The 21,852-nt window shown below is 48.0% G+C and overlaps 1 protein-coding gene across 3 annotated transcripts in view; it reads right to left on the bottom strand.

Moving 5' to 3' along the window:
• Nucleotides 1-21,852, bottom strand: part of LOC138520143 (protein IWS1 homolog A-like) — a 721,593-nt gene that overhangs the window by 489,155 nt on the left and 210,586 nt on the right. For 2 of the 3 annotated variants that reach the window (XM_069632628.1, XM_069632629.1), the window contains exon 3: nucleotides 9,431-9,490. The exons of the other annotated variant lie outside the window; for it this stretch is intronic. In XM_069632628.1, the coding sequence (XP_069488729.1) occupies nucleotides 9,431-9,490 (60 nt within the window). The remainder of the gene's footprint in view (nucleotides 1-9,430; nucleotides 9,491-21,852) is intronic. 3 annotated transcript variants of the gene reach the window in all.

Here is a 21,852-nt window from a genome sequence, read left to right as displayed (position 1 = left end):
CTGGTCCCTGGCACATCGGGGGTTACTCGCTGTAGTACACCCAACCTGGCCGTGTACAGGGAAAACGCAGTCTATCGACCTTTACGTCCTATGCAGCACGTTCTATAAATTAGCCACTCCCCTGCGGTTCCGCGCGTCTCAACGCTACCGATAGCTGTGGCCTGATGTGCTCTGTAGTTCATTCTCCTGAACTGTGTTGCTTCCTGGTACCCGGACCTTTCTCCTTCTCCTTTCCTTCTACCTTCCTTGATTCTGTTTCTTCCGCGTTACGCGCAGACCACCTTCGTGTGCTGCCTCCATTCCAAGCTTCCTGGAGTTTCCATAGATCCCGGACGAAGAAGCTGAACGAATCCTGGAATCCGAAGACGGCCGAGCGGGCTTGTACAAGACCCGAACTGCTCGGAAGAAAACCCTGACAAAGGACTCCGCAAAACAGAAAAAACAGGTGAGAAAAGGGGAAACCTGTGACAGATTGAGACGCCACCTGACCGATCTCGATACAGACATGGAAACGGCCGTCCAGGATCTTATGCGCGGCATGCAAGAGCTGACGACAGAAGTGCAAAACTTAAAGGCGGAAAACGCTGCGTTAAAACAATTGGTGTTATCCCGTGATTCCGCCACGAAGGAGAGTGTAATTCTAGGCAGCGTCGTTGACAAGTACGACGGTTCAGCAAAGAGCCTTCATGGATTCCTAGATTCTTGTTTGGTCCACTTTAAATTTAAGCCTTATTATTTTTCTACGCCCAGGGCTAAAGGGGGCTTTATTATTTCGCATCTTTCCGGGAATGCCTTGACCTGGGCCACCCCATTGGTTAACTCTGGTGATGCTCTCCTGGATGACTACGACGGCTTTATAGAGGCCCTCAAGACCATGTTCGAATGCCGAACAAGTTTACAGTGCCCAGGAATGTTTACTCGACTTTCATCAGGGTACCCATGATTTGCTCTCGTATGTCACACGCTTCAAACAGCTGGCTAAGGAAGCGGATTGGTCCTCTGAAGCTTGTTTTACTTTATTTCGAAGAGGGCTAAAAGAAGAGATCAAGGATGAACTAGCCAGAGTGGCACGCCCGGGTTCCTTTCAAGCCCTAATGGATCTCGCTCTACAGATTGACTTTCGCATTCAGGAGAGAAAGGCAGAAAAAAAGAAAACCAAGTTACCACTCCAGAAAAACCCCATTGGAACCCCTTCGAGCTCAGAAGGCATTTCTACTCCAAGCAATGAGCCTGAACCTATGCAATTAGGGGCCTTCCGTGGACCCATTACTCCCCAAGAGAGGATGCGAAGGATTCATACTGGATTATGTATGTATTGTGCATCCGACAAACATTTAGTAAGAGAATGCCCAATTGCCCCCCCACGGTGCTCGGGAAACGCCAGCTCCCGATCCTAAACGGAGCGCAGGTTCGGGAGAGAGATGTCTGCTCCACCTCTATTCCATCCTTGAACTCTCCTGGACAAAATTCCTTGGTAATCTTACAGGCCTTCTTGACAACATCCAAGAAAGCAATATACCCCATCCTGGCACTGGTCGACTGTGGAGCTATGGGGGTATTCATAGATCATGAATGGGTCCTAAAACACCATATTCCTTACGAATCCCAGACTATCATGCAACCTGTAGAAGCAATTGATGGAAGACCCCTTTCTTCTGGACCTATAACCCTGCAGACCAAGGAGATCAAGCTTGCTCTAAATCAACATCGAGAAAAGATAAGATTTGACATCATCAAGTCAGCCCATTAGCCCATGGTTTTGGGAATGCCCTGGCTTCAAAGACCAACCCGTATATCAATTGGGCAGCGGGATCCTTGTATCCGGGTTATGAGTTTTGTATGTCCCACTGCTTACATCCAGACCTTGATCCTACACTATCGAAGGGATTTCCTACAACTCATCAGAACACAATCTCAGTCTCAAACATCAACCGGGTTCCGGAGGCTTATCAGGAATATTCCGATGTTTTCTCCTCTGCCATTGTTCAGGCCTTACCTCCCCACAGACCTGAAGATTGTGCTATTGAAACGGAACCTTCCGCGGTGATTCCTTTTGGAAGGATGTTCATCCTATCAGAACCTGAAAAGAAAGCCCTTCGTGAATACCTGGATACAAATCTTGCAAATGGCACCATACGACCATCTAAATCTCCATCAGGGGCCTCCCTGTTCTTCGTTCCTAAAAAAGACACTAAAGAACTCAGACCGTGTCTGGATTATCGAGGTCTAAATCAATGTACTCTCAAGGACCGCTATCCCTTGCCCTTGATCTCAGACATCCTGGAGGCAGTAAGAGGCGCAGTTGTGTTCACCAAGCTGGCTCTCCGGGGCGCCTATCATTTGATTTGTATCAGGGCAGGTGACGAGTGGAAGACAGCCTTTAGAACACCCTTTGGGCATTTTGAATACTTAGTCATGCCCTTTGGACTTGCTAATGCCCCAGCGGTGTTCCAACGTTTCATGGATCAAGTGTTCTTGGACATGCTGTTCCTTTTTGTGATTGTCTATCTGGACGATATTCTAATATTTTCGAAGGACCCTCTCAAGCACGAAGAACATGTGAAAGCAGTATTACAAGGCTTACGCGAAAATAAACTCCTGGCGAAGCCCGAGAAATGCATCTTCCATACTTCTACTGTTCACTACCTAGGGTTTGTCCTTACTCCCGATGGTATCGGTATGGATCAATCCAAGGTTAAGGCTATTTTATCCTGGCCCAGCCCCGCCTTGGTGAACCAGATACAATCCTTCCTGGGCTTGGCTAATTTCTATAGGAAATTCATACCTTCCTTTTCCGAGATTGTCCAACCAATAATTGCCTTATTGAAAAAAGATGTTCCCTTCCATTGGACAATGGCCCAAGAGAAAGCCTTCCAACAGTTAAAGTCTGAATTTACACAAGCTCCCATTCTTGCTCAGCCTGATGTTAATCGACCATTCATAGTGGAGACAGACGCTCCAATTACGCCATTGGAGCCGTTATAAAACAGCAATTCGAGGATAGCTTGGAACATCCCATTGCCTACCTTTCTCGGACATTAACTCCTAGTGAAACCCATTACTCTGTCCTAGAGAAAGAGCTGCTAGCCATCCGTCAAGCCTTCACAGAATGGTGTCATTTACTTCTAGGAGCCAAATTTCCAGTCCATGTCCGCACGGATCATCGAAACCTACAAGTGTTGCAAGCCCTGGAATGTAGGAATAGTCGCCAAGCTCGGTGGGCCTTCTTTTTTGCCCGATATCAGTTTCAGATTCACCACGTCCCTGGAACCCAAAATGTAATAGCTGATGCACTTTCTCGTCGTCCAGACTATGAACCTCCGGAAGATCGGACATATCCCAAGATGTTTCCTCATACCATATTGTAGCTGAAGCAAACAACCCCCTGGAAGAGATTCGTATGCAAACTCAGACTTCGGCACTTTTTAAAGGAATTTTTGAAAGGAATCAATGGAACTTGAGAGTCAAGGACGGATACTTGTTCAAAGATACCAGTCTGGTCATTCCTACACAAAAATTACAACAAAGAATAATAAATCTCTGCCATGATACTCTTCATTCCGGTCATCGTGGTATTTCCAACACCCTCCGTCTAATACAAAGACAATTTTTGTGGCCCAAGATGAAGACCGATGTACAACTGTATATTCAATCTTGCTCCGTCTGTAATCAGAACAAACATGATAACCAGGGGGCATGGCTTGGACGGCCATGTAAAGGGACGTGCTCTCGTGGAGCTCCGCTGATCCGACAATGATCCTGGAGGAGAAGTGCGTGCACGGGAACCGGCTGGCACTGGAAAATAATGCCCATGCGTGTGAAGATGATGGCTACACTCGCTGAAACTTTGATGCGAGTGGAGGGTGAGGACACTGAGTTATACTCGTCTGCGGGCCGCGGGCCCCAGATCGACGAGTGGAACAAGATGGCGGCAGAGACAAAGAGGACAACAGGGGTCACGAGATGTAAGTACTGTAAAGCCCCTGCATCGAACTCCAAGACCAGCGATTAGAAGCAGACCGCGGCACTTGACCGGAATGCGCTGTTGCTTCACTGAGGCGGCACACATCTGTGGGCACACGTACCCGGAGCTGGTACAACCTACGGACTGTACATTGCCGAGACTCATCGAGCACATTGGTAACCGACGCTGGGCCCGCGGCGTAATCGGATCGAACGCCTGCGGAACCCAGGAGGATTCATTGTGGCAGCGCACCAATTAGGTGGCCGCGGATCCTGGGGCCGACGCGAACGAGCGGGCAGTGGTGGCTGCAGTTTTCCACAGCGCAGCGGATCAACTCTGTATACACGGGAAGATGGGAGAAATCCCAAAGAGTCAGACGAAACATCGGCGCAGGCCAGTGGTTGAGGCCGATGCGAGACAATTGCTGATCCCCTGCACTTAGAGCGGCCCCTCTGGGCCTGGGCATTGTGGGCCGGATGGCCTTGTGATCGCGGAAGAGGGGGAACAAAGGGAGTGTGGCAAACAGGTGAGCACAGTCGAGCACTGGCCATGGAAGGAACACGACAGAGGCCGGGCCACAACACCAAGAGGGTACGAGCACATGGGAGGAGACGGCCCACTTTGAGCGCGAGAGAAGAGACAAGTACATACAAGTACATGCTTGGCCTGCTGAGAGTGGTCCTTGACCACGCTGACCTTTGTGCGGAGGGAGGCACGGCAGGCCCTCGCCCAGCTAACATAGCAGGATGTTCTCTGAAGTGGTAAGACCCAGGATCCGACAGTCCACGATGGATGCTACGCCAGGTCGCCCCCAGAAGCGGAGGGGGCAAGAGCAAGGAGACCCCCATGGCAGCGGCGGAAACACTGGGCACGATCCAGGAGGTGCTGGCAGCGATCGCAGACTTAAAGGTGGCCTGGGAGACTAAGTTGGGCCAGGCAATGAAAGAGCTGCAGGAGGGCCTGGACCTCAAGATCGGAGCGGTCCAGGAGGAGGTGAACCTGCTGAGACAGGACGTGCGAACGATTGCGGAGCGCACTGGCGCCTTGGAGAAGGAGATGGCCCCGAACACGGAGGCGTGCGCCGCACATGGAAAGGAGCTCCATGCCCTCGTGCAACAGGTGGGCAATCTGGAGGACAGAGCTGAGCAAGCAAAAGGGCGGCGCCAGACGCATTAACATCTGTATAGTGGGCCTGCCGGAAGGTATGGAAGGGTCAAACCCCACTGAATACGTGGAATCCATGCTATTACAGGAGATAACAGGTGGGGTGCTGACCCAGGGCTTCGCGGTCGAAAGTGCGCACAGGGCCTTGACAAGAAGACCACCCCCTGGAGCCCCCCCGCGGCCGCTGATCGCAAAGATCCTGAACTATCGGGATCGGGAGAAGATCCTCGAATTTTTCCGTAGGGGAGGAACGATTTAAAAGGGTTCCGCAAAAATCACAGCCTACCCGGACTTTACGCTGCTTGTACAGCGTAGTAGGATGAACTTCGGAATGGTGAAAAGGAGGCTGAAGGGTGCAGGCCATCGCTACATGTTGCTCTACCTACCCAGCCAAGTTGAAAGTGTTTTATAAGAACAGATCCCTTTTTTTTTGAGACGCCGACCGAGGCAATGGACTGGCTGGACATGCAGGGCCGGCCTCAAGAACCGGATGTCCAGATGGGAGCTGCAGGAGATAAGTAGCGGACGGCTGTGGCACCTGGGGTGACATGGCCAAGACATTCGGACTTGATTATAGAGTTGTATTAAGCTTGTGGGGAGTGTGTTGTAGTATCAACTGGCTGGACCCGCTGGACGCACCAATCCTAAAATAGATGCCTGGGAGCTCTTGGGAGGCATCCCTTGTACCCAATAGTAATATACTTAGTTAGGTCACTGTTAGATCGGTGACGCCCCGCGGGGTCCTAGTCCTCGGCGACGGGACAGGACCAGACGCGGGTGGGCATGAGATCCAGGGATGGAGCTGGGCATTTGTTGGGGTAGGGCAGGGATGGGGGGAGGGTCTGGGTTGTGTGCAGTGGATGTGAGTTGGGGAACAGGGAGGGGGGAAACTGTTGAGGGGGTAAAGGGGAAGAGCCGGAAAACAAACCATCAAGGGAAGCATTGAAGGGAGAGGTGGGTTGGGAACAAACAGAGTAGATGGCATCGGGTACCCTCAGAATTGTGACCTGGAATGTACGGCGCCTTAATAGCTATCTGAAACGTAACAAAGTGATGCTGTATCTAAAAAGGATGCACATTGATGTGGCCCTGCTGCAGGAGACTCATCTCACAAGGGAGAAGTTGGAGGTTGTCAGGCGAAAATGGAGGGGACATGTTGTGGGGGCTACGTATTCTGCGTACGCTAGAGGGGTTATCACTTGGGTGGCACCGCACGTGCCGCTCCAGGTGCTTAGCTCAACGGTAGACCCAGAGGGCAGAATGGTGGCGGTGACAGGACTCCTGGAGAACAGGGAAGTGCATATCATAAATCTGTACGCCCCAACCATGATACAGCGGCTTATTTTATATCCCTTTACAGCAAAATTAGCCCCGTGGTTGGGGGTGCGGTGGTGTGGGGAGGGGACTTTAGTTGCACCCTGAATCCCAAAATAGATAGGTCAGTCGACAAAGCGGGGAAACCGGCGCCGGCGGCCAAAGCACTGGGGTCATTGTTAAAAGATCTAGGCCTAGAAGACGTGTGGAGAAGGTTGCATCCAATGGATAGGCAATACTCGCACTATGCAGCACCACATGACCTGCACACGAGGCTAGATTATGTGTTCGTAGCGGCTGAGATAGCGGGAGAAATGGTGGGAGCGGAATACAAGGCCCGGGTAATATCTGACCACTCGCCGTTGGTGGTAGAGTGGCGACACCAACCCCCCAGAGCACGGATCCCGACATGGAGACTTAGGACTGAGGCATTACAAGATGAGGGGTTCCGGAAGGATTTGAGGGAAGCCATCGAGGAATATTTTGATATAAACATGGGCAGTGTGCGCTCGGTTGGAACAGTATGGGAGGCGTTCAAGGTGGTGGTGCGTGGAGTAGCCATTTCGAAATCTAAAGGGCTCCAGGGGGGCATTGAAAGGGAACTTCAGGAAATGGAAAGGGAGCTGGAGGGCCTCACGCGACATGAGGATACCGCCCGGAAGAATAGCGATAAGATAAAAGACCTACAGTTAACCTGCAGTGGACTCTGGGATAGGCTATGTAGACTAAATTACAAGAAATACACTGCAAGGCTACACGCAGGGGGCGATAAGCCGGGCAGATTGCTGGCCTGACTGTATAAGAGTGAGACCCCCCACACAGTGATCAGTGAGATAAGGGATGAGGAAGGTCGCATCTGTAATACCCAGGAGGGGGTGAACGAGGAGTTCCTCAAGTTTTACAGACACTTATATGAGGACGCAGGGGAGGATAGGAGCCAAGACATACTGGACACGTTAGAGGACACAGAGCTGCCTACCCTGGACGTCCTAGAACGCGCGGAATTGGACGCCCCTATCACCTCGGAAGAGCTGGAGGTAGCGATCCAACATTTGCCCACGTGTAAGGCACCCAGGACGGACGGGTTGCCTAGCGAGTTTTACAAGACATCCAAACAGGAGCTGCTTCAGCCACTGCTTGCTATGTTCAACGAGGCCTATGAGCAGGGGGAACTGCCATTGTCCCTTCGCGAGGCGATGATCATCCCACTCCTAAACCCAGGCAAGCCGGCCGCGGAGTGTGGGTCTTACAGACCCTTGTCTATGCTGAATCAGGACAGCAAAATACTTACGGCAGTGCTGGCCAATATGCTGGCAGACTGAGACATTTAGGTATTTGGGAGTAAATATTTACCACAGGATCGAGGCGGAGCACCATCATAATACAGAGAAAGCAATAGAGGGGGTCAAGAACAGCATGGTGGTTTGGTCCACATTGCCCCTGACCATGAGATCTAGAGCATCATATCTTTACTGCTCTTTGGTCTAATACAAAAAGTGGCTGAATTCATGAAGTGAGCTTCTGCATGGGTGAAAGTCACTCTATTATGCAGTAGTGCTCCGTATCTTACAATAAAGTATCATGATGGCACAGTTTGATAATTGTTCTGCTTGGACCATGCCCCAGAAAAACAAAGAGGGGAAAAGAGAAGTTTCCCAGAGATCATTTGGTCCAAGATCACACTGCGTGACTCCTGGAAACAGGATACAGAGTCTCTGAATTGATGCACAGGAGTGATCAGGGAGAGGTGTCCTATATCCCAGACTATTAGAGCCCTCTTTCTCTCTTCCTGAAACCTAGAGAAGCTTATGGGGAAAAAAGGTGCCTTCAGATGGAAAGCACTGTTCTGGTACTACCTTCAGAAACATTCCTCAAAGATACACTTTTCATTCATGCTACAAATCAATTTACAAATAATAAAACACATTTTATGATTGTATGCTTTTCTGTATGAAAGGCACTTGTCCCAATGTCAAATACTTTTCAAAGTGTCAAATCTTCATAGGGATATATGGTGTTTTCTGAACAGACATTCAATGTTATTGGGATTAAAGCAAGTTGCTGCTATATGTAATTATTTGCTGAACAAAATAAGGCACAGGTTCAACCATGTAACACAATGAAACATTTGCAATGGACCTTTTTTCAGGAGAAGATGTTTGCATTGCATATTATGTTTTGTCCTTATTTTAACCATCCACTGTTGTGGAATCCACAGATTCAGCCTGCTGCATATTTTGAAACAAGTGTAAAAAGAGGACATGTATAATGTGCCTTTTATCAATAAAAATTTGTTTACACCATTACTTGACTAAACGGCATGTAGGATAAGTATTGACACCTGTTTGAGCTCTGTAGCAATAACTCAAAAGCAGCTACGTCATATAATGACTCGCTGCCCATAATGGCAGTTAGGAAAATAAACGTTCTCAAACTACTGTTTAGCACTTCACGGTGTGCCAATTAGTGTAAACATACCCACGTGTATTTCATCTGGGAATACTGTTGTCATTACTATAGGTATGATTGTTCATGAACATTGCATTGCACTACCTAAGTTTCACCAATGAGCAATCCATTGAACTACTCAAATGCACTAATTTAATTTAACTGAAACCGAGGACTTTTGCAAGTCCCTTCGTAAATTAGGCATGAGCAGCGCACACATTGAGCATACAGTACACATTGATAAGTTACACTTATTCAAAAGCATTCAATTTATGAGAATCACTCACAGTTTACACGGGTGTACATTCTAATAATTTGTCAGGCTAAGTCACATTTAAATTAGAAAGAGCTTTGTGATTTGGCACAATATTCTTCCCCTACTTACTGTGCATCAGACTACACTTCGGGAGAATTATAAGCGCTCAAGCATAGCAGACACATCCAGAAGGTGAGCCCATGGGCTCTTCCATGAGACGTGTTGTCTTATTGCTGTCTTACATTAATTAGACAGCCCATGGACAATGTGATGTGGGAACTTACCTTATGGATGTTAAGTCTGAACGCAGGATATAGAATCTGAGGACTCCAGCACAGAAGCTTCTGGAAAAATAAGTCGCCTTTAATTGGAAATCATTTTTCTGGTTCTACTCTACTACAAACATTTGTCAAATAGTTTAAATGTATGCTACAAATCCATTTTGAAATAATAAGACCACAGTGTATGATTACTGGCTTTTCAGTATAGAACACAGGTGTTAGGCAGAATTATATGCAGTACCCTTTGGGAACACCACACACAATTAAGACTTCAAGTGACAGTACAATTTCAAAAGTGAGCAGTATCAAATAGTTACACAAAGGGAGCAATTACTTTGAGTCAGTCAACCCCTTACTCAAAGTTTTCAAGTAAAAGAATATACATTGATTTCACTCTTCAGTTGTATAATGTTACACTATTATAAGCAGTCTAAAAATCACTCTCTTAATACACCACAACACTTCCCATAAATTCCAGACAAGCTAAGCTCACAAAATGAAGTAGGAGCAAAATGGCACTCGAGCAAGTTAAAAGGGAAAGACAAAAGTTAAAAGAAATTGATCCACACCAACGGGTAAGTACTCAGGGCAAGTGAACAAGAGAGACTACAATGATAAAATCAGATAGAAAAGGCTTAGGGCCAAAGTCAATGCTTCAGAAGTCTTTTGCTCAAGATAATACAGTTCAGGGTAGTTTGCGGTAAAGTTCGTGGCACGGTTTCCGGACAAGGTTGGTTGGTAGAAAAGTTAGTTCAAAGAGAGGAGAGGGATAAGCCCTCGGATTGGAGAAAGATTTCAAACACTTTCACCGCGGCTGAACGAAACGAAGAACCGGATTTGCACAGTACCTTAAAACGGAGAGGGAGATGTAGCTGAGACAGACGTTCCTGGTAGTTCCTGCAGGCTCACAGTTCCTGAAGCGACTGTCGGATTGATCAGAAGAAGGAAGACTGGAGGGTCCTGCACTACCCAGGGAAGAAACCAGCAGCAGAGCAAAGCAACAAATAAAAGGTGCGCTCCTTAAAACCCAAGCAGGGTCCGACCTTCCTGGCTATCCGGCCCATTGTAGCTATGTACAGCGAATTCAACCAGAGGAGGGGTCCTGGCTTGCAGTTTGGGTGAACTGGTTGGTCCCACCAGTTCAAGGGAAGAAGTTTCCTGGAGGATCTTCTCTGTCGTTGGATTCTGGAGATTCGGACCTGCAGCAGGGCTTCACTGGGCGGTTCAGTCACTGTAGGGGTCCTCTTCTTCCAGATCCTCATTGGTTCTTTTGTTCCAGTGGCGACCCTGCTCTTCCAGTCCCAGAGACCTGCTTTTTATGCAGTTTTCCACCATTCATACAGCCTGGCTGTCAATCACACAGCAGGGTGGCTGGCCTGGCAAGGCCAGTCCCCTTAGCCAATCAGATAGGAGTGTGACTTGGGTTACCAAGTGAACCCATGGCAGGGCTCCTAACACCCCTCCCTCACATCCTGCCTACCCAGACTGTCAGGCGACTAAAGGAGGGCTTCTGTGTGGAAGCCCGCGAAAAAGCAATGAACAAAGGGACCAAACCGGGTTTGGCGTGCAGAGAAAAACACAAGAAAGACTTTAACGAAAAGAAATGGCGAATAATCCCAGCCAGAGCCAAAATAAAATGTATTTGTTCAAGCAGGTTTATGTTTGAGGCTAATATACTAGTCTAAAACATTAGCAGGTTTATATAAGATAATTGTGGTAGAAAAGTTAGGGTAGATACCACTGCCACCATCCAAGTCTTAATGTAAAGGGAGTGAAACAATGCTCCAAGAGGCACCGACGAAAAGGGATAAGGGTTAACCCTTTCCAATACTCCATGGAAGATGGGGTGTACTGGGTCTGTGATTTAAAGTGACTAAAGTAAAGTTAATGGCAACTTTACCCTTTTCTGGGGGACTGTAGTCAGCCCCAGAAAATGGAGTTGGTGGGAAGTCTAAAAGAAGGTGCTGTGTAACACACATGAAAAATATGGTGCCCTGCAGTAGGTGAGGCTCCAGTGCCCAAGATCACACAAAAAGTAAAAACACACATGGCAAAACACATGTATGAGTGGGAAAAAAGGCTCACACGCTAACCAGGTGAAAAAAAAAAATCCTAGAATCCAGCAAAGCTGCTGAGGGACTCAGTAGGTAAAGGAAATCAACCATTTATGAAATTTCTTCCAAACAACAGGTGCCAGATAATTGACAGGGGGATATATTAGACTTCAACTCCAGGAAGCCATTTTGTTTTACATAACATGAATCCATGCAGCCATTTCTTATTTATTTAATATCATAAATCAATATACTGAAACAAGAGACATCTCAAATGCCCATAGAGACACATGGTATTTCAGAACAGATATTCAATGTTTTTGGTATCAATTCAAGTGCTGCTATTTGTAATTATTTGCTGGAAGAAATAAGGCACAGGTTCAACCATGTAGACCATTACTTGACTAAATGACATGGAGATTAAGTAATGACACCTGTTTAATCTGTGTGTCGATATTCGGAAAGTGGCTAATTGTTAATGCTGGCCCTAGTGGTAGTTATGAAACAGATGTTCTCAAACTAATGTCTACCTCTTCATGGTGTGCCAATTAGTGTGAATTGCAATTCATCTGTGAATAGCCTTGTCATTTTTATATGTGTGATTGCTCATGAACAATGCATTGCACTACCCAAGTTCCAGAGTTTAACTTCACTGAAAGAATGCCTTTTGCAAATGTGTTGGTTGGTTAGACATGAGTATTATAGACATTAAGCATAAAGTACACATTTGTAATTTAGACTCACATAGAATTCACCTTTTGTAGACCACTCATATTTTACACATGTGTACAGTTTAAGCATTTCCCAGGATAAGTAATTTTTAAACTTGAAACACATCTTTGTTTTTTGGCACAACGTTCTTCACCTACTGTTTTGCCTTCAAACGGTACGTCTGGAGATGTGTAACGCTCACCTGATTCCCACGGAGGCGCCGACCTGTTCTGGACTGCTATGACCTCTTCTAAGGTGATGCGCACGACTCGGAAGATGGACTGGACTGGACCCCCAAAGCTCGCCTGTCTGGCCCGTAGAAGAATCCTTCTGTAGATGGAAAAGGGGATTAACTGCTGGATAATCTGTCGGATTCCCCCCTTGCCCCTCTCACACTCCTCGAACCCCCTCCGCGATTCCCCATAGAGTCTCACCTTAGAGTCTGAAAGGACGAGCTCTCCCTCCTGCTTCCGATGCAGGGGCGCGTTGATTTCCAGTTACTTCACTGGATCTCGGGTTTGGTGAGTATTCAACTCTGCTTGACTTTTCCGATATGAGGCCGTAAGTATTCAGTTGCAAAAGTTCAAGCCTTAATTGTCCGTTGTCCTTTTCTCTATTTCAGATGCAGGATGAAGAATCCGCGTTGAGGAATGGATTCGCCGAAGGTAAACTCTGGTGAGTCTTTTTGATGGATGGTTCCCTTAGAGATCTTGATTTCACCCACTAATGCGTGTGTCTTTTTCCCCTTAGGGGCCGGGGTGCGGAAGTGCCAAAGAAGCGGCGCCGACCCGAGGTGAGGAAAGATTGTCCCAACAATAATCAGGTAAGTCTTAAGGTGGAAGAACCAGGCCTTCCTCAATCTGTTCCTTCGCTCACCTTTGTTTTGTCTCTTTTTCTCCTTAGGCGCTGAAAGGCGACGGATGGTGCCAATGGTTGCTGAAGAGCCCGAGGGCGCCTCGTGAAGGTGAGTGGAACGCGGCGCTGCAGCGAGCGATGCGATGCGCTTCTAAAAATAATGTCTTTTCTCAGGATCGTCGGAGTGATGGTTCCGGACTCCGGATGGAGGTAGGTAAAGTTCAATTATTCACCTTTCTCTCCTTTCCTTCCTTTTCAGGTGTTCCAGGTTGCAGGCGGGCGTGGCTGGAGCCAGGATGCAGGAGCAGACACAGTGAGCGTCCAGCTGCTAGATGCAGAACGCGAAGCGTGCGCTGCTGTCTGGGCGTGGTTTAAATAGCCCCCAAAGTAGTTCCAGGTAGGTATTCTTCATCAGCCACGCCCGAGTGGTAAAATAGTCCCATAGGTAAAATAGTCCCTTTCAGACCTCAAGGAGGTCTGGATCCGGCAGCATGGTCTGCATCAGGTAAATCCATCCAAGCACTCCCATAATGAGCCTGGCGCCTATGGTGCCAGGACTGATGCCTTCTATGAGCTTGGCGCCAAAGGCGCCAGGACAATGTCCAAAGAGCCCCTATAAGGGGTTGCTGGGTCCCTCCCTGGGGACATGATGTCTGCTTTCGGGGACGCTGGTCCTGAACTGGCTTCCCGGGAGCAGGCATCATGACAAGATGTTTGAGTTTTACCACAGCAAACACTACCAAAAAGTTCGTTAGCCCATGGGCTCTATAAAGAGACCTGCTACCTTCCATTTAGGTGACAACCCGTGGACAGGAAATTGTGGGAGCTGAGCTAATGTATTTTCAGTCTTTAGCCAAACTCACATTCTTCTAGGTCTGCTGCAGTTTCGTAAACTTAGACACTGGAACACTATTTTGAGCAAAAAGAAAAACATGGAGCCCAGTAAATGCAGGTTAAGAGCCAAAGTTCGCAGAGCTTAGCGATCTGCATATTAACACCTGCAACTACCAGATAAAAGAGTATGGCCGGTGTACAAAGCTTAGTTTCTAAGATGTACCATGAGTTAGCCCTACCCAGACACAGCAAGAAATCTGTCATTGAGAAATTCAACAGCAGCATAGCTATGCCCCAGAGAACTGGACTAGTGTGGGTATAGAGCAAGGTCCACCAGACTCCAAAATAGCAGACCTTTATTATATCAATCAGTGTGAAGAGCTGAAAATTTTTTTCATTACAAGTGAATAAACGTGAGGCAATTGTAGATCATGCAGGTCCCCATCAATAAGAGAATTTACTCCCAAGTAGTATACAGCTACCCCAATTTTCCCCTTCTTGAGCCTAATTACAAACCCATTTGGGATCTAAAGGGGAGTCCAACCAATGAGGTGTGAGAAAAGCATGGTATCAAGAGAAACACAGACTCAAGTTTTATGGTTTCAAAACGTTTATTTACTATAATGCTGGGGTTGGTGAAATACCTACCTGGCCCTAACTCTAAAGGAATGGTTCCATTAACTGATGCTTCTAAGTGCCATTGAAGTTCTTACACTCCGTTCCAACAATTCCCAATGGGCCTCATTACGACCCGGGCGGTAGGTGAATAACAATGCCGGTAAAGGATTACCGGCATCGCTTACGGCTCCGCGCGATTATGATACGTCAACCCGCTATTAGCGGCACCGTAATTAACGGTGCCGCTAATAGCGGCAGGAGAGCGTGCACGCGACCCTACATGCCGGCATTACCGGCATGGCGTAAACAGGGGAACATCACAAGTCAGGCGGACATGCAAATAACGCCCTACTGAAGCCCGAAATATACCATACCGGCATGGAGCAAATACCGGCATCGCGGACCACCCGCATACGGCCATGTGCAGTGTTCCCAACTGCCACAGGTGCACACAATTAGCACAGGTGGAGGCAATACAGACTGGGCCAGCCCAAAAGGAGCACATCCCACCCCTTACCACACCCAGTCACACACCAAAATGATCCCAATACTACTAGCAATGCTGGGGCTGGAGGACAGGATTGCAGTGGAACTGCTGCAACAACATCAACAACAACAACAGACAGCACAGAGGAGACGCAGGAGGAGAAGGAGGGTGAGGCAGGCCCAGCATGCCCAACCAGGGCAGCCAGTGGCACCAGGCAGGCAGCCCCCAATCCCTCGCATCAGAGCCAGTCCATTCAACCTGACCCCTGAGCAGATCCACACCCTGTACCGTCTGGACCGGGACACCATCACCACCATTGTGGACATGATTCATGACGACCTTGTCAGCCTGATTGAAACATGCACCGCCATCCCACCCCTACTGAAGGTAGTGTCTGTGCTCCACTGTCATGATCTCTGCTTCCAAAAGGTCAGGGTTTTCCCAACTCCCTTGGAAGCAGATCCATAACCCAGGTTCCGAGTGCCAACCAGTCCCAATTGGGACCTTTTGGACCCAGTCCTGGCGCCAGTGGCACCAGGCTCATAAATATGCCCAGTCCCAGCGCTGGAAGCGCCGGGCTCATAATGCTTGGGTGGACTTACCTGCAGCAGACCAAGCTGCTTACTTGCCTGCCAGTTGAGCCTCTGATCCTCTTCTGTTTGGAACTACTTTTCCTGTTGGGTGGGGCAGGAGCCACTCCCTAGGTTCAGAACACTGGAACTCTTCTGGAAAGCAGGAACTCTTTTCTTACCTAGGCGTGGCTGTGGAAGGAGACACCTAAGCACTACAGGAGGCTATTTAAACCACACCCAATGGATGAATCTTGCTTTGCGTTATTCTGCATCCTCTGCAGCAGAACGCTCATCGTGTCTTCTGCATCTGATCCTGGGCCTAAGGAAAAAGGCTTACCATCCTGAATCCAGTCTTCAGCAACACCTATAAAGACAAGAAAGAACAGGTTAGCATTACGGTCTTCAGTGACAGCGCTTCACTTACCTGGTCCATCGGCTGTCACCAACGCCTCGCGCTGCATTCCGGCATCTGAAAGACAAAGGCTTACCTACTCTTCGTGCGCTCCGGAGGTCTTCGCACTGCATTCCGGCATCTGAAAGACAAAAGCTTACCAACTCTTCGCACGCTCCGGAGGCCTTCGGCGCTGCATCCCGCATCTGAAAGACAAAACAAGGTGCGTTTAAAGACATTGGGGAACTTTAATACTCACGTGCCATTACTCCTTTCCACATCTAACCCAGTGGGTATTCCGGCACCCTGCAGCCGCTCCGAACTTGTACCTGCAAAATAAAAAGACAGTTAGAGCGCATCGTGAAGCAGGCAACAAGCGCTTAATTACGTGCTTCCAGGCGCTTCTATTCATCACACGGGTTCCATCTTCAACTTACTTCAGCCCGTCATCCGCCATCGCCGGAACCCTGCAAAACAAGAGACATCATTACTAAAGACTTTTAAAGACATTAGAATTACTCGAAACTTACGGTTCGTGTAGTAAACGACGGACAGCAGTCCTCTGAAGTCAAGAGGCTTGCTCCCCTTATCCAGTGAAGAAACTGGTTACAGCACCCTGCCCCGAAGCAGATGGAGAGCACGGCATTCACTTACCTAAGACACCTTACCCTTCGAGTCAGACATACAGTGCACAGAGGTCCAGCCCAAAGAGCCAGCCGTGTGTTACACATCACCTTTGAAGATACGGTATACGCTCAGTCAAGACCGGCGCCTCTACGGGAATCAGGTGAGCATTACAGAACGCAAAGCCTACCACAAAACTCCCGTCCAGGCGCTATGGAAACCTCGGATACCGACCAGCTAGCCCAGTTACTTGGGGAACTAAGGGCAGAAGTGCATGCAGCCCGTCAGGAAACGAACGCTCTAAGAAGGGAACTGATTATTTCCAAGGAACGAACAGATGATCTCGCTAGACAATTGCTACAGTCACAAGCCGGACAGACCCCGTTACCCGCATCTGGGGGAAATCTTCCTTCTACATCCTCTATGAATCCAGTGCAGATCAACCTACCTGGGAATGTACCTCTGGCTCCGCCCGAACGATTTTCTGGTGACCCAAAGAGGTTTGCAGTATTTATCAATCAGTGCCGGTTGCATTTCCTATGCCGGCCAGCAGCCTTTCCAACTGATCAAGCTAAAGTAGCTTTCGTGCTTTCGTACCTTAGTGGCAATGCGGCAGACTGGTCGATCACTCTAGTAAATCAAGATGATCCGGTCCTCCATGATTTTCAAGCTTTTCAGCTCAGTATGGAAAAACTGTTCGCAAGACATTCACTGGGGCAGGCCTTGGACAATGAGCTTCTTTCGTTGCGACAAGGTAATCAAGACCTTTTGGCTTATATTGCGTCTTTCAACAGACTGATAGTGGAAACTCAATGGCCTGAGGACAAAAGGATTACGCTGTTTTATAGAGGTCTACGTGGAGAGCTCAAAGATGTGTTAGCCCAAGTAGTGAATCCCCCACAAGATTGTTCGGACTATATAGACTTAGTCGTTCAAATAGATCACAGGCTGCAGAACAGGAAGGCCGATCGTTCCAAGTTTGATGCTCGAGTATTTTCCAAACCGCCAACTCCTTCCAAAGGAGTAGACTCCGGGGAACCCATGCAAATAGGGGGCCTGAAAGGTCCTCTAACACAAAAGGAGCGGGAAAGGAGAAAACAGTTGCAATTATGCCTCTATTGCGGAAACTCAGGGCACTTTCTTCGAGACTGTCCGGTGAAACCTGCCAAGAAGGCAGTAGGAGCTGCAGTTACTAAAGTTACAAACTCTGAGCAGGGAAACGACCTCGCCCGACAAGAATAGAGGTCCTCTTGCCGAGCGTCAAAACCAGTTCCGTGACCTCGCATTTCGTGATACCTATGGTCCTCATAAGCCCTGATAATCCGGATCGATTACATGCAATTGAAGCTTACGTCGACAGCGGTGCCATCGGCAATTATGTGGATCATGAAATGGTTTTGAGGATGAATCTAACTCTTTGTCCCAAGGCTGTAAAGGACGTCATTACTACGGTGGATGGGACGGAGATAGCCTCCGGACCAGTAACGCATACCACTCAAGAAGTGACGCTAGTAAGTCAAGATGGACACCATGAGAAGATCGTGTTCGATGTGATCAAGGCCCCTCAGTTTCAGATTATTCTAGGAATACCTTGGTTAGAGAAACACAATCCTCTGATCGATTGGCAAGCAAGAACGGTCCAGTTTCCAGAATGTGTCTCTACTTGTCACCCTCCACCTGGTGTTGCACTGGCAGCAATTTCTTCAGAGACTCCCCAGTTACCTCCCGAATACCTAGAATACCAAGATGTTTTCCGGAAGGATCAGGCTAACTCTCTACCTCCTCATAGGTTTTATGACTGCCAGATAGACCTGATACCTGGATCTACTCCTCCTTGTAGTAGAATTTATGCCCTCACCGAGCCTGAGAACCTTCACCTTCGACAATACCTGGATCAATACCTGGCAAATGGGTTTATTCGTCCTTCCAAGTCCCCTGCTTCTTCAGATTTGTTCTTCGTTCCAAAAAAGGAAGGAGACCTTAGAACTTGTATAGATTATCGCTCCCTGAACCAGATCACCGTCAAGAATAGATATCCGTTACCTTTGATCCCTGAACTCCTGGACCAAGTCAGAAAAGCATGCATATATACAAAGCTGGATCTTAGAGGAGCCTACCACTTGGTACGAATAAAAGAGGGCGATGAATGGAAGACGGCCTTCCGCACCAAATATGGGCTATTTGAATATCAGGTCATGCCCTTCGGACTTTGCAATGCCCCGGCCGCCTTTCAATATTTTATGAACGATGTCCTCAGAGAGCTCATAGATGTGTGTGTTGTTGTTTACATTGATGACATCCTCGTTTATTCTTCATCGGAATCTGAACATCGGAAACACGTGAAAATGGTCCTCGAAAGATTGCGTCAACACAAACTTTTCGCTAAGTTGGAAAAATGTGTTTTCAACGTGACTGACGTTGAATTCTTGGGATTCATATTATCACCTAGCGGAGTGCGTATGGATTCAAAGAAGGTCGATGCAGTTCTCAAATGGCCATCACCATCCTCCGTAAAAGGTGTGCAAAGCATGTTAGGCTTCGCTAACTTTTACCGCAGGTTTATCCCCGAATTTTCTCGAATAGTCCAGCCCATCACTGCCTTGTTAAAGAAAAACAAACGTTTTGAATGGTCTACCGAGGCGGAACAAGCTTTCCAGGATTTGAAGACTAAATTTATCTCTGCACCAATCTTAAAACACCCTCGCCCCGAACTCCCGTACATCGTGGAAACTGATGCTTCAAGCCTTGCCATGGGGGCATTTCTATCACAAAAGGACCCGGTAACCAATCAGTTGCATCCCGTGGCATTTTGGTCCCGCAAATTCTCGCCTCCTGAAATCAATTACACGATTACTGACAAGGAACTTCTGGCTATCAAGTCTGCCTTTAAGGCTTGGCGGCATTATCTGCTGGGGGCCCGACACACCGTTACTGTGATTACGGATCACCGAAACCTGCAATATTTCAAAACCGCAAAAGCCCAATCCTCTAGACAACTCCGTTGGGCATTATTCTTTGGCGAGTTTGACTTCATAATCACCTATCGACCTGGTACAAAAAACGGTAAAGCTGATGCCCTTTCTCGGATGGGAGTGGAAGAACACTTGATCAACCCTAAACCTGTACCAATCATTCCCGAACAAAGAATTCTGGGTGTAATCGCCACACAATCCATAGAGGAAGTTAAGGATAAAGCCAGGCAACTTGTAACTCCAGCAGACATACAGAATTGGCATCTGCAGGGAAAGGACTTTGCAGTAAAGGACAACTTATTGTATTTCCAAGAACGATTATACCTGCCCAGCACAGATTTACAGAAAAAAGTAATCTCTTGTTATCACGATTCTTTAATGGAAGGACATCCCGGTATGGCCAAGACCTCAGAAAAGATCAAGCGCTACTTCTGGTGGCCGTCTTGGAAAAAAGATATCAGAGACTTTATAATGTCCTGTGGAGTATGCACCCAAAACAAGAGTCAAAAGGAAAGACCAGCAGGCCTCTTACGCCCTATTGACATCCCACCTCGCCCTTGGCATACGCTTTCTATGGACTTCATCACCGATCTACCTCCATGCTCCGGATACAATACGATTCTAGTAATCGTGGACTTATTCTCCAAGATGGCGCATTTCATTCCGCTCAAAGGCTTGCCAACAGCAGCAACTCTGGCCCGAGAATTTCTCGAAAACATCGTCCGACTGCACGGTTTTCCTTCGGTTCTAATATCGGATCGAGGTAGTCAATTTATTTCGCATTTTTGGCGAAGTTGCTGTCGGTCGGCTCAAATTGATGTGAGACTATCGACCAGTCACCACCCTCAGACCGACGGACAAACCGAGAGGACCAATCAAACTCTGGAACAGTATTTACGCTGCATGCTGCAATAAACTGAAAAAACTTGGAAAGACATCCTTTGGATAGCCGAATATGCCTACAATAACTCTGTCCATTCGGGAACTGGGAAAACCCCGTTTTTTCTTTTATACGGCAGTCACCCTCGAACCTCGGAGTTGGATCCCCTCCAAGATCTTGAAACACCAGCAGTAGACTACCTGCATTCTACAATCACCCAAGCCTTTAAGGAAGCTGTTTCTCACCTTCAAAGGGCTAAAGAACAATACAAGAAAGGAGCAGATCAACATCGGAAGGAAGCCCCTCAATATCAAGTAGGGGATCAAGTCTGGTTATCCACCAAATAAATACCTCTAAAAAGGCCACACACATTCAACCCAAGATACCTTGGTCCCTATTCCATCACTACCATAGTAAACCCAGTAGCGGTCAAGTTGGACTTGCCCCCGCACATGAAGATACATCCGGTCTTCCACGTCTCTCTATTAAAACCCGTGCAACCTCAAACCCGACTAACTAAATCTCCAAAACCTATCCTAGTTGATGGAGAACTCGAGTTTGAAGTCAAAAGCATTCTGGACTCCAAGATCTCCAAATCTAAACTATTTTACCTAATTGACTGGAAAGGCTACAGCCCCCAAGAGAGATCCTGGGAACCTGCTGAATATGTCCACGCTCCTCGCCTAATCAAAAGATTTCACCGAACATTTCCTGACAAGCCAAAACCCCCGGAGAAGCCCGGTTTGGGAGGGGCCTTGAGGGGGGGTACTGTCATGATCTCTGCTTCCAAAAGGTCAGGGTTTTCCCAACTCCCTTGGAAGCAGATCCATAACCCAGGTTCCGAGTGCCAACCAGTCCCAATTGGGACCTTTTGGACCCAGTCCTGGCGCCAGTGGCACCAGGCTCATAAATATGCCCAGTCCCAGCGCTGGAAGCGCCGGGCTCATAATGCTTGGGTGGACTTACCTGCAGCAGACCATGCTGCTTACTTGCCTGCCAGTTGAGCCTCTGATCCTCTTCTGTTTGGAACTACTTTTCCTGTTGGGTGGGGCAGGAGCCACTCCCTAGGTTCAGAACACTGGAACTCTTCTGGAAAGCAGGAACTCTTTTCTTACCTAGGCGTGGCTGTGGAAGGAGACACCTAAGCACTACAGGAGGCTATTTAAACCACACCCGATGGATGAATCTTGCTTTGCGTTATTCTGCATCCTCTGCAGCAGAACGCTCATCGTGTCTTCTGCATCTGATCCTGGGCCTAAGGAAAAAGGCTTACCATCCTGAATCCAGTCTTCAGCAACACCTATAAAGACAAGAAAGAACAGGTTAGCATTACGGTCTTCAGTGACAGCGCTTCACTTACCTGGTCCATCGGCTGTCACCAACGCCTCGCGCTGCATTCCGGCATCTGAAAGACAAAGGCTTACCTA

This window comes from Ambystoma mexicanum, chromosome 13 (genome assembly GCF_040938575.1).
Source record: "Ambystoma mexicanum isolate Mex_15411 chromosome 13, UKY_AmexF1_1, whole genome shotgun sequence".
In the NCBI taxonomy this organism is placed as follows: domain Eukaryota; kingdom Metazoa; phylum Chordata; class Amphibia; order Caudata; family Ambystomatidae; genus Ambystoma; species Ambystoma mexicanum.
The sequence above is the reverse complement of the archived record's forward strand: the minus strand, read 5'-3'. Positions and strand labels throughout refer to the sequence as shown.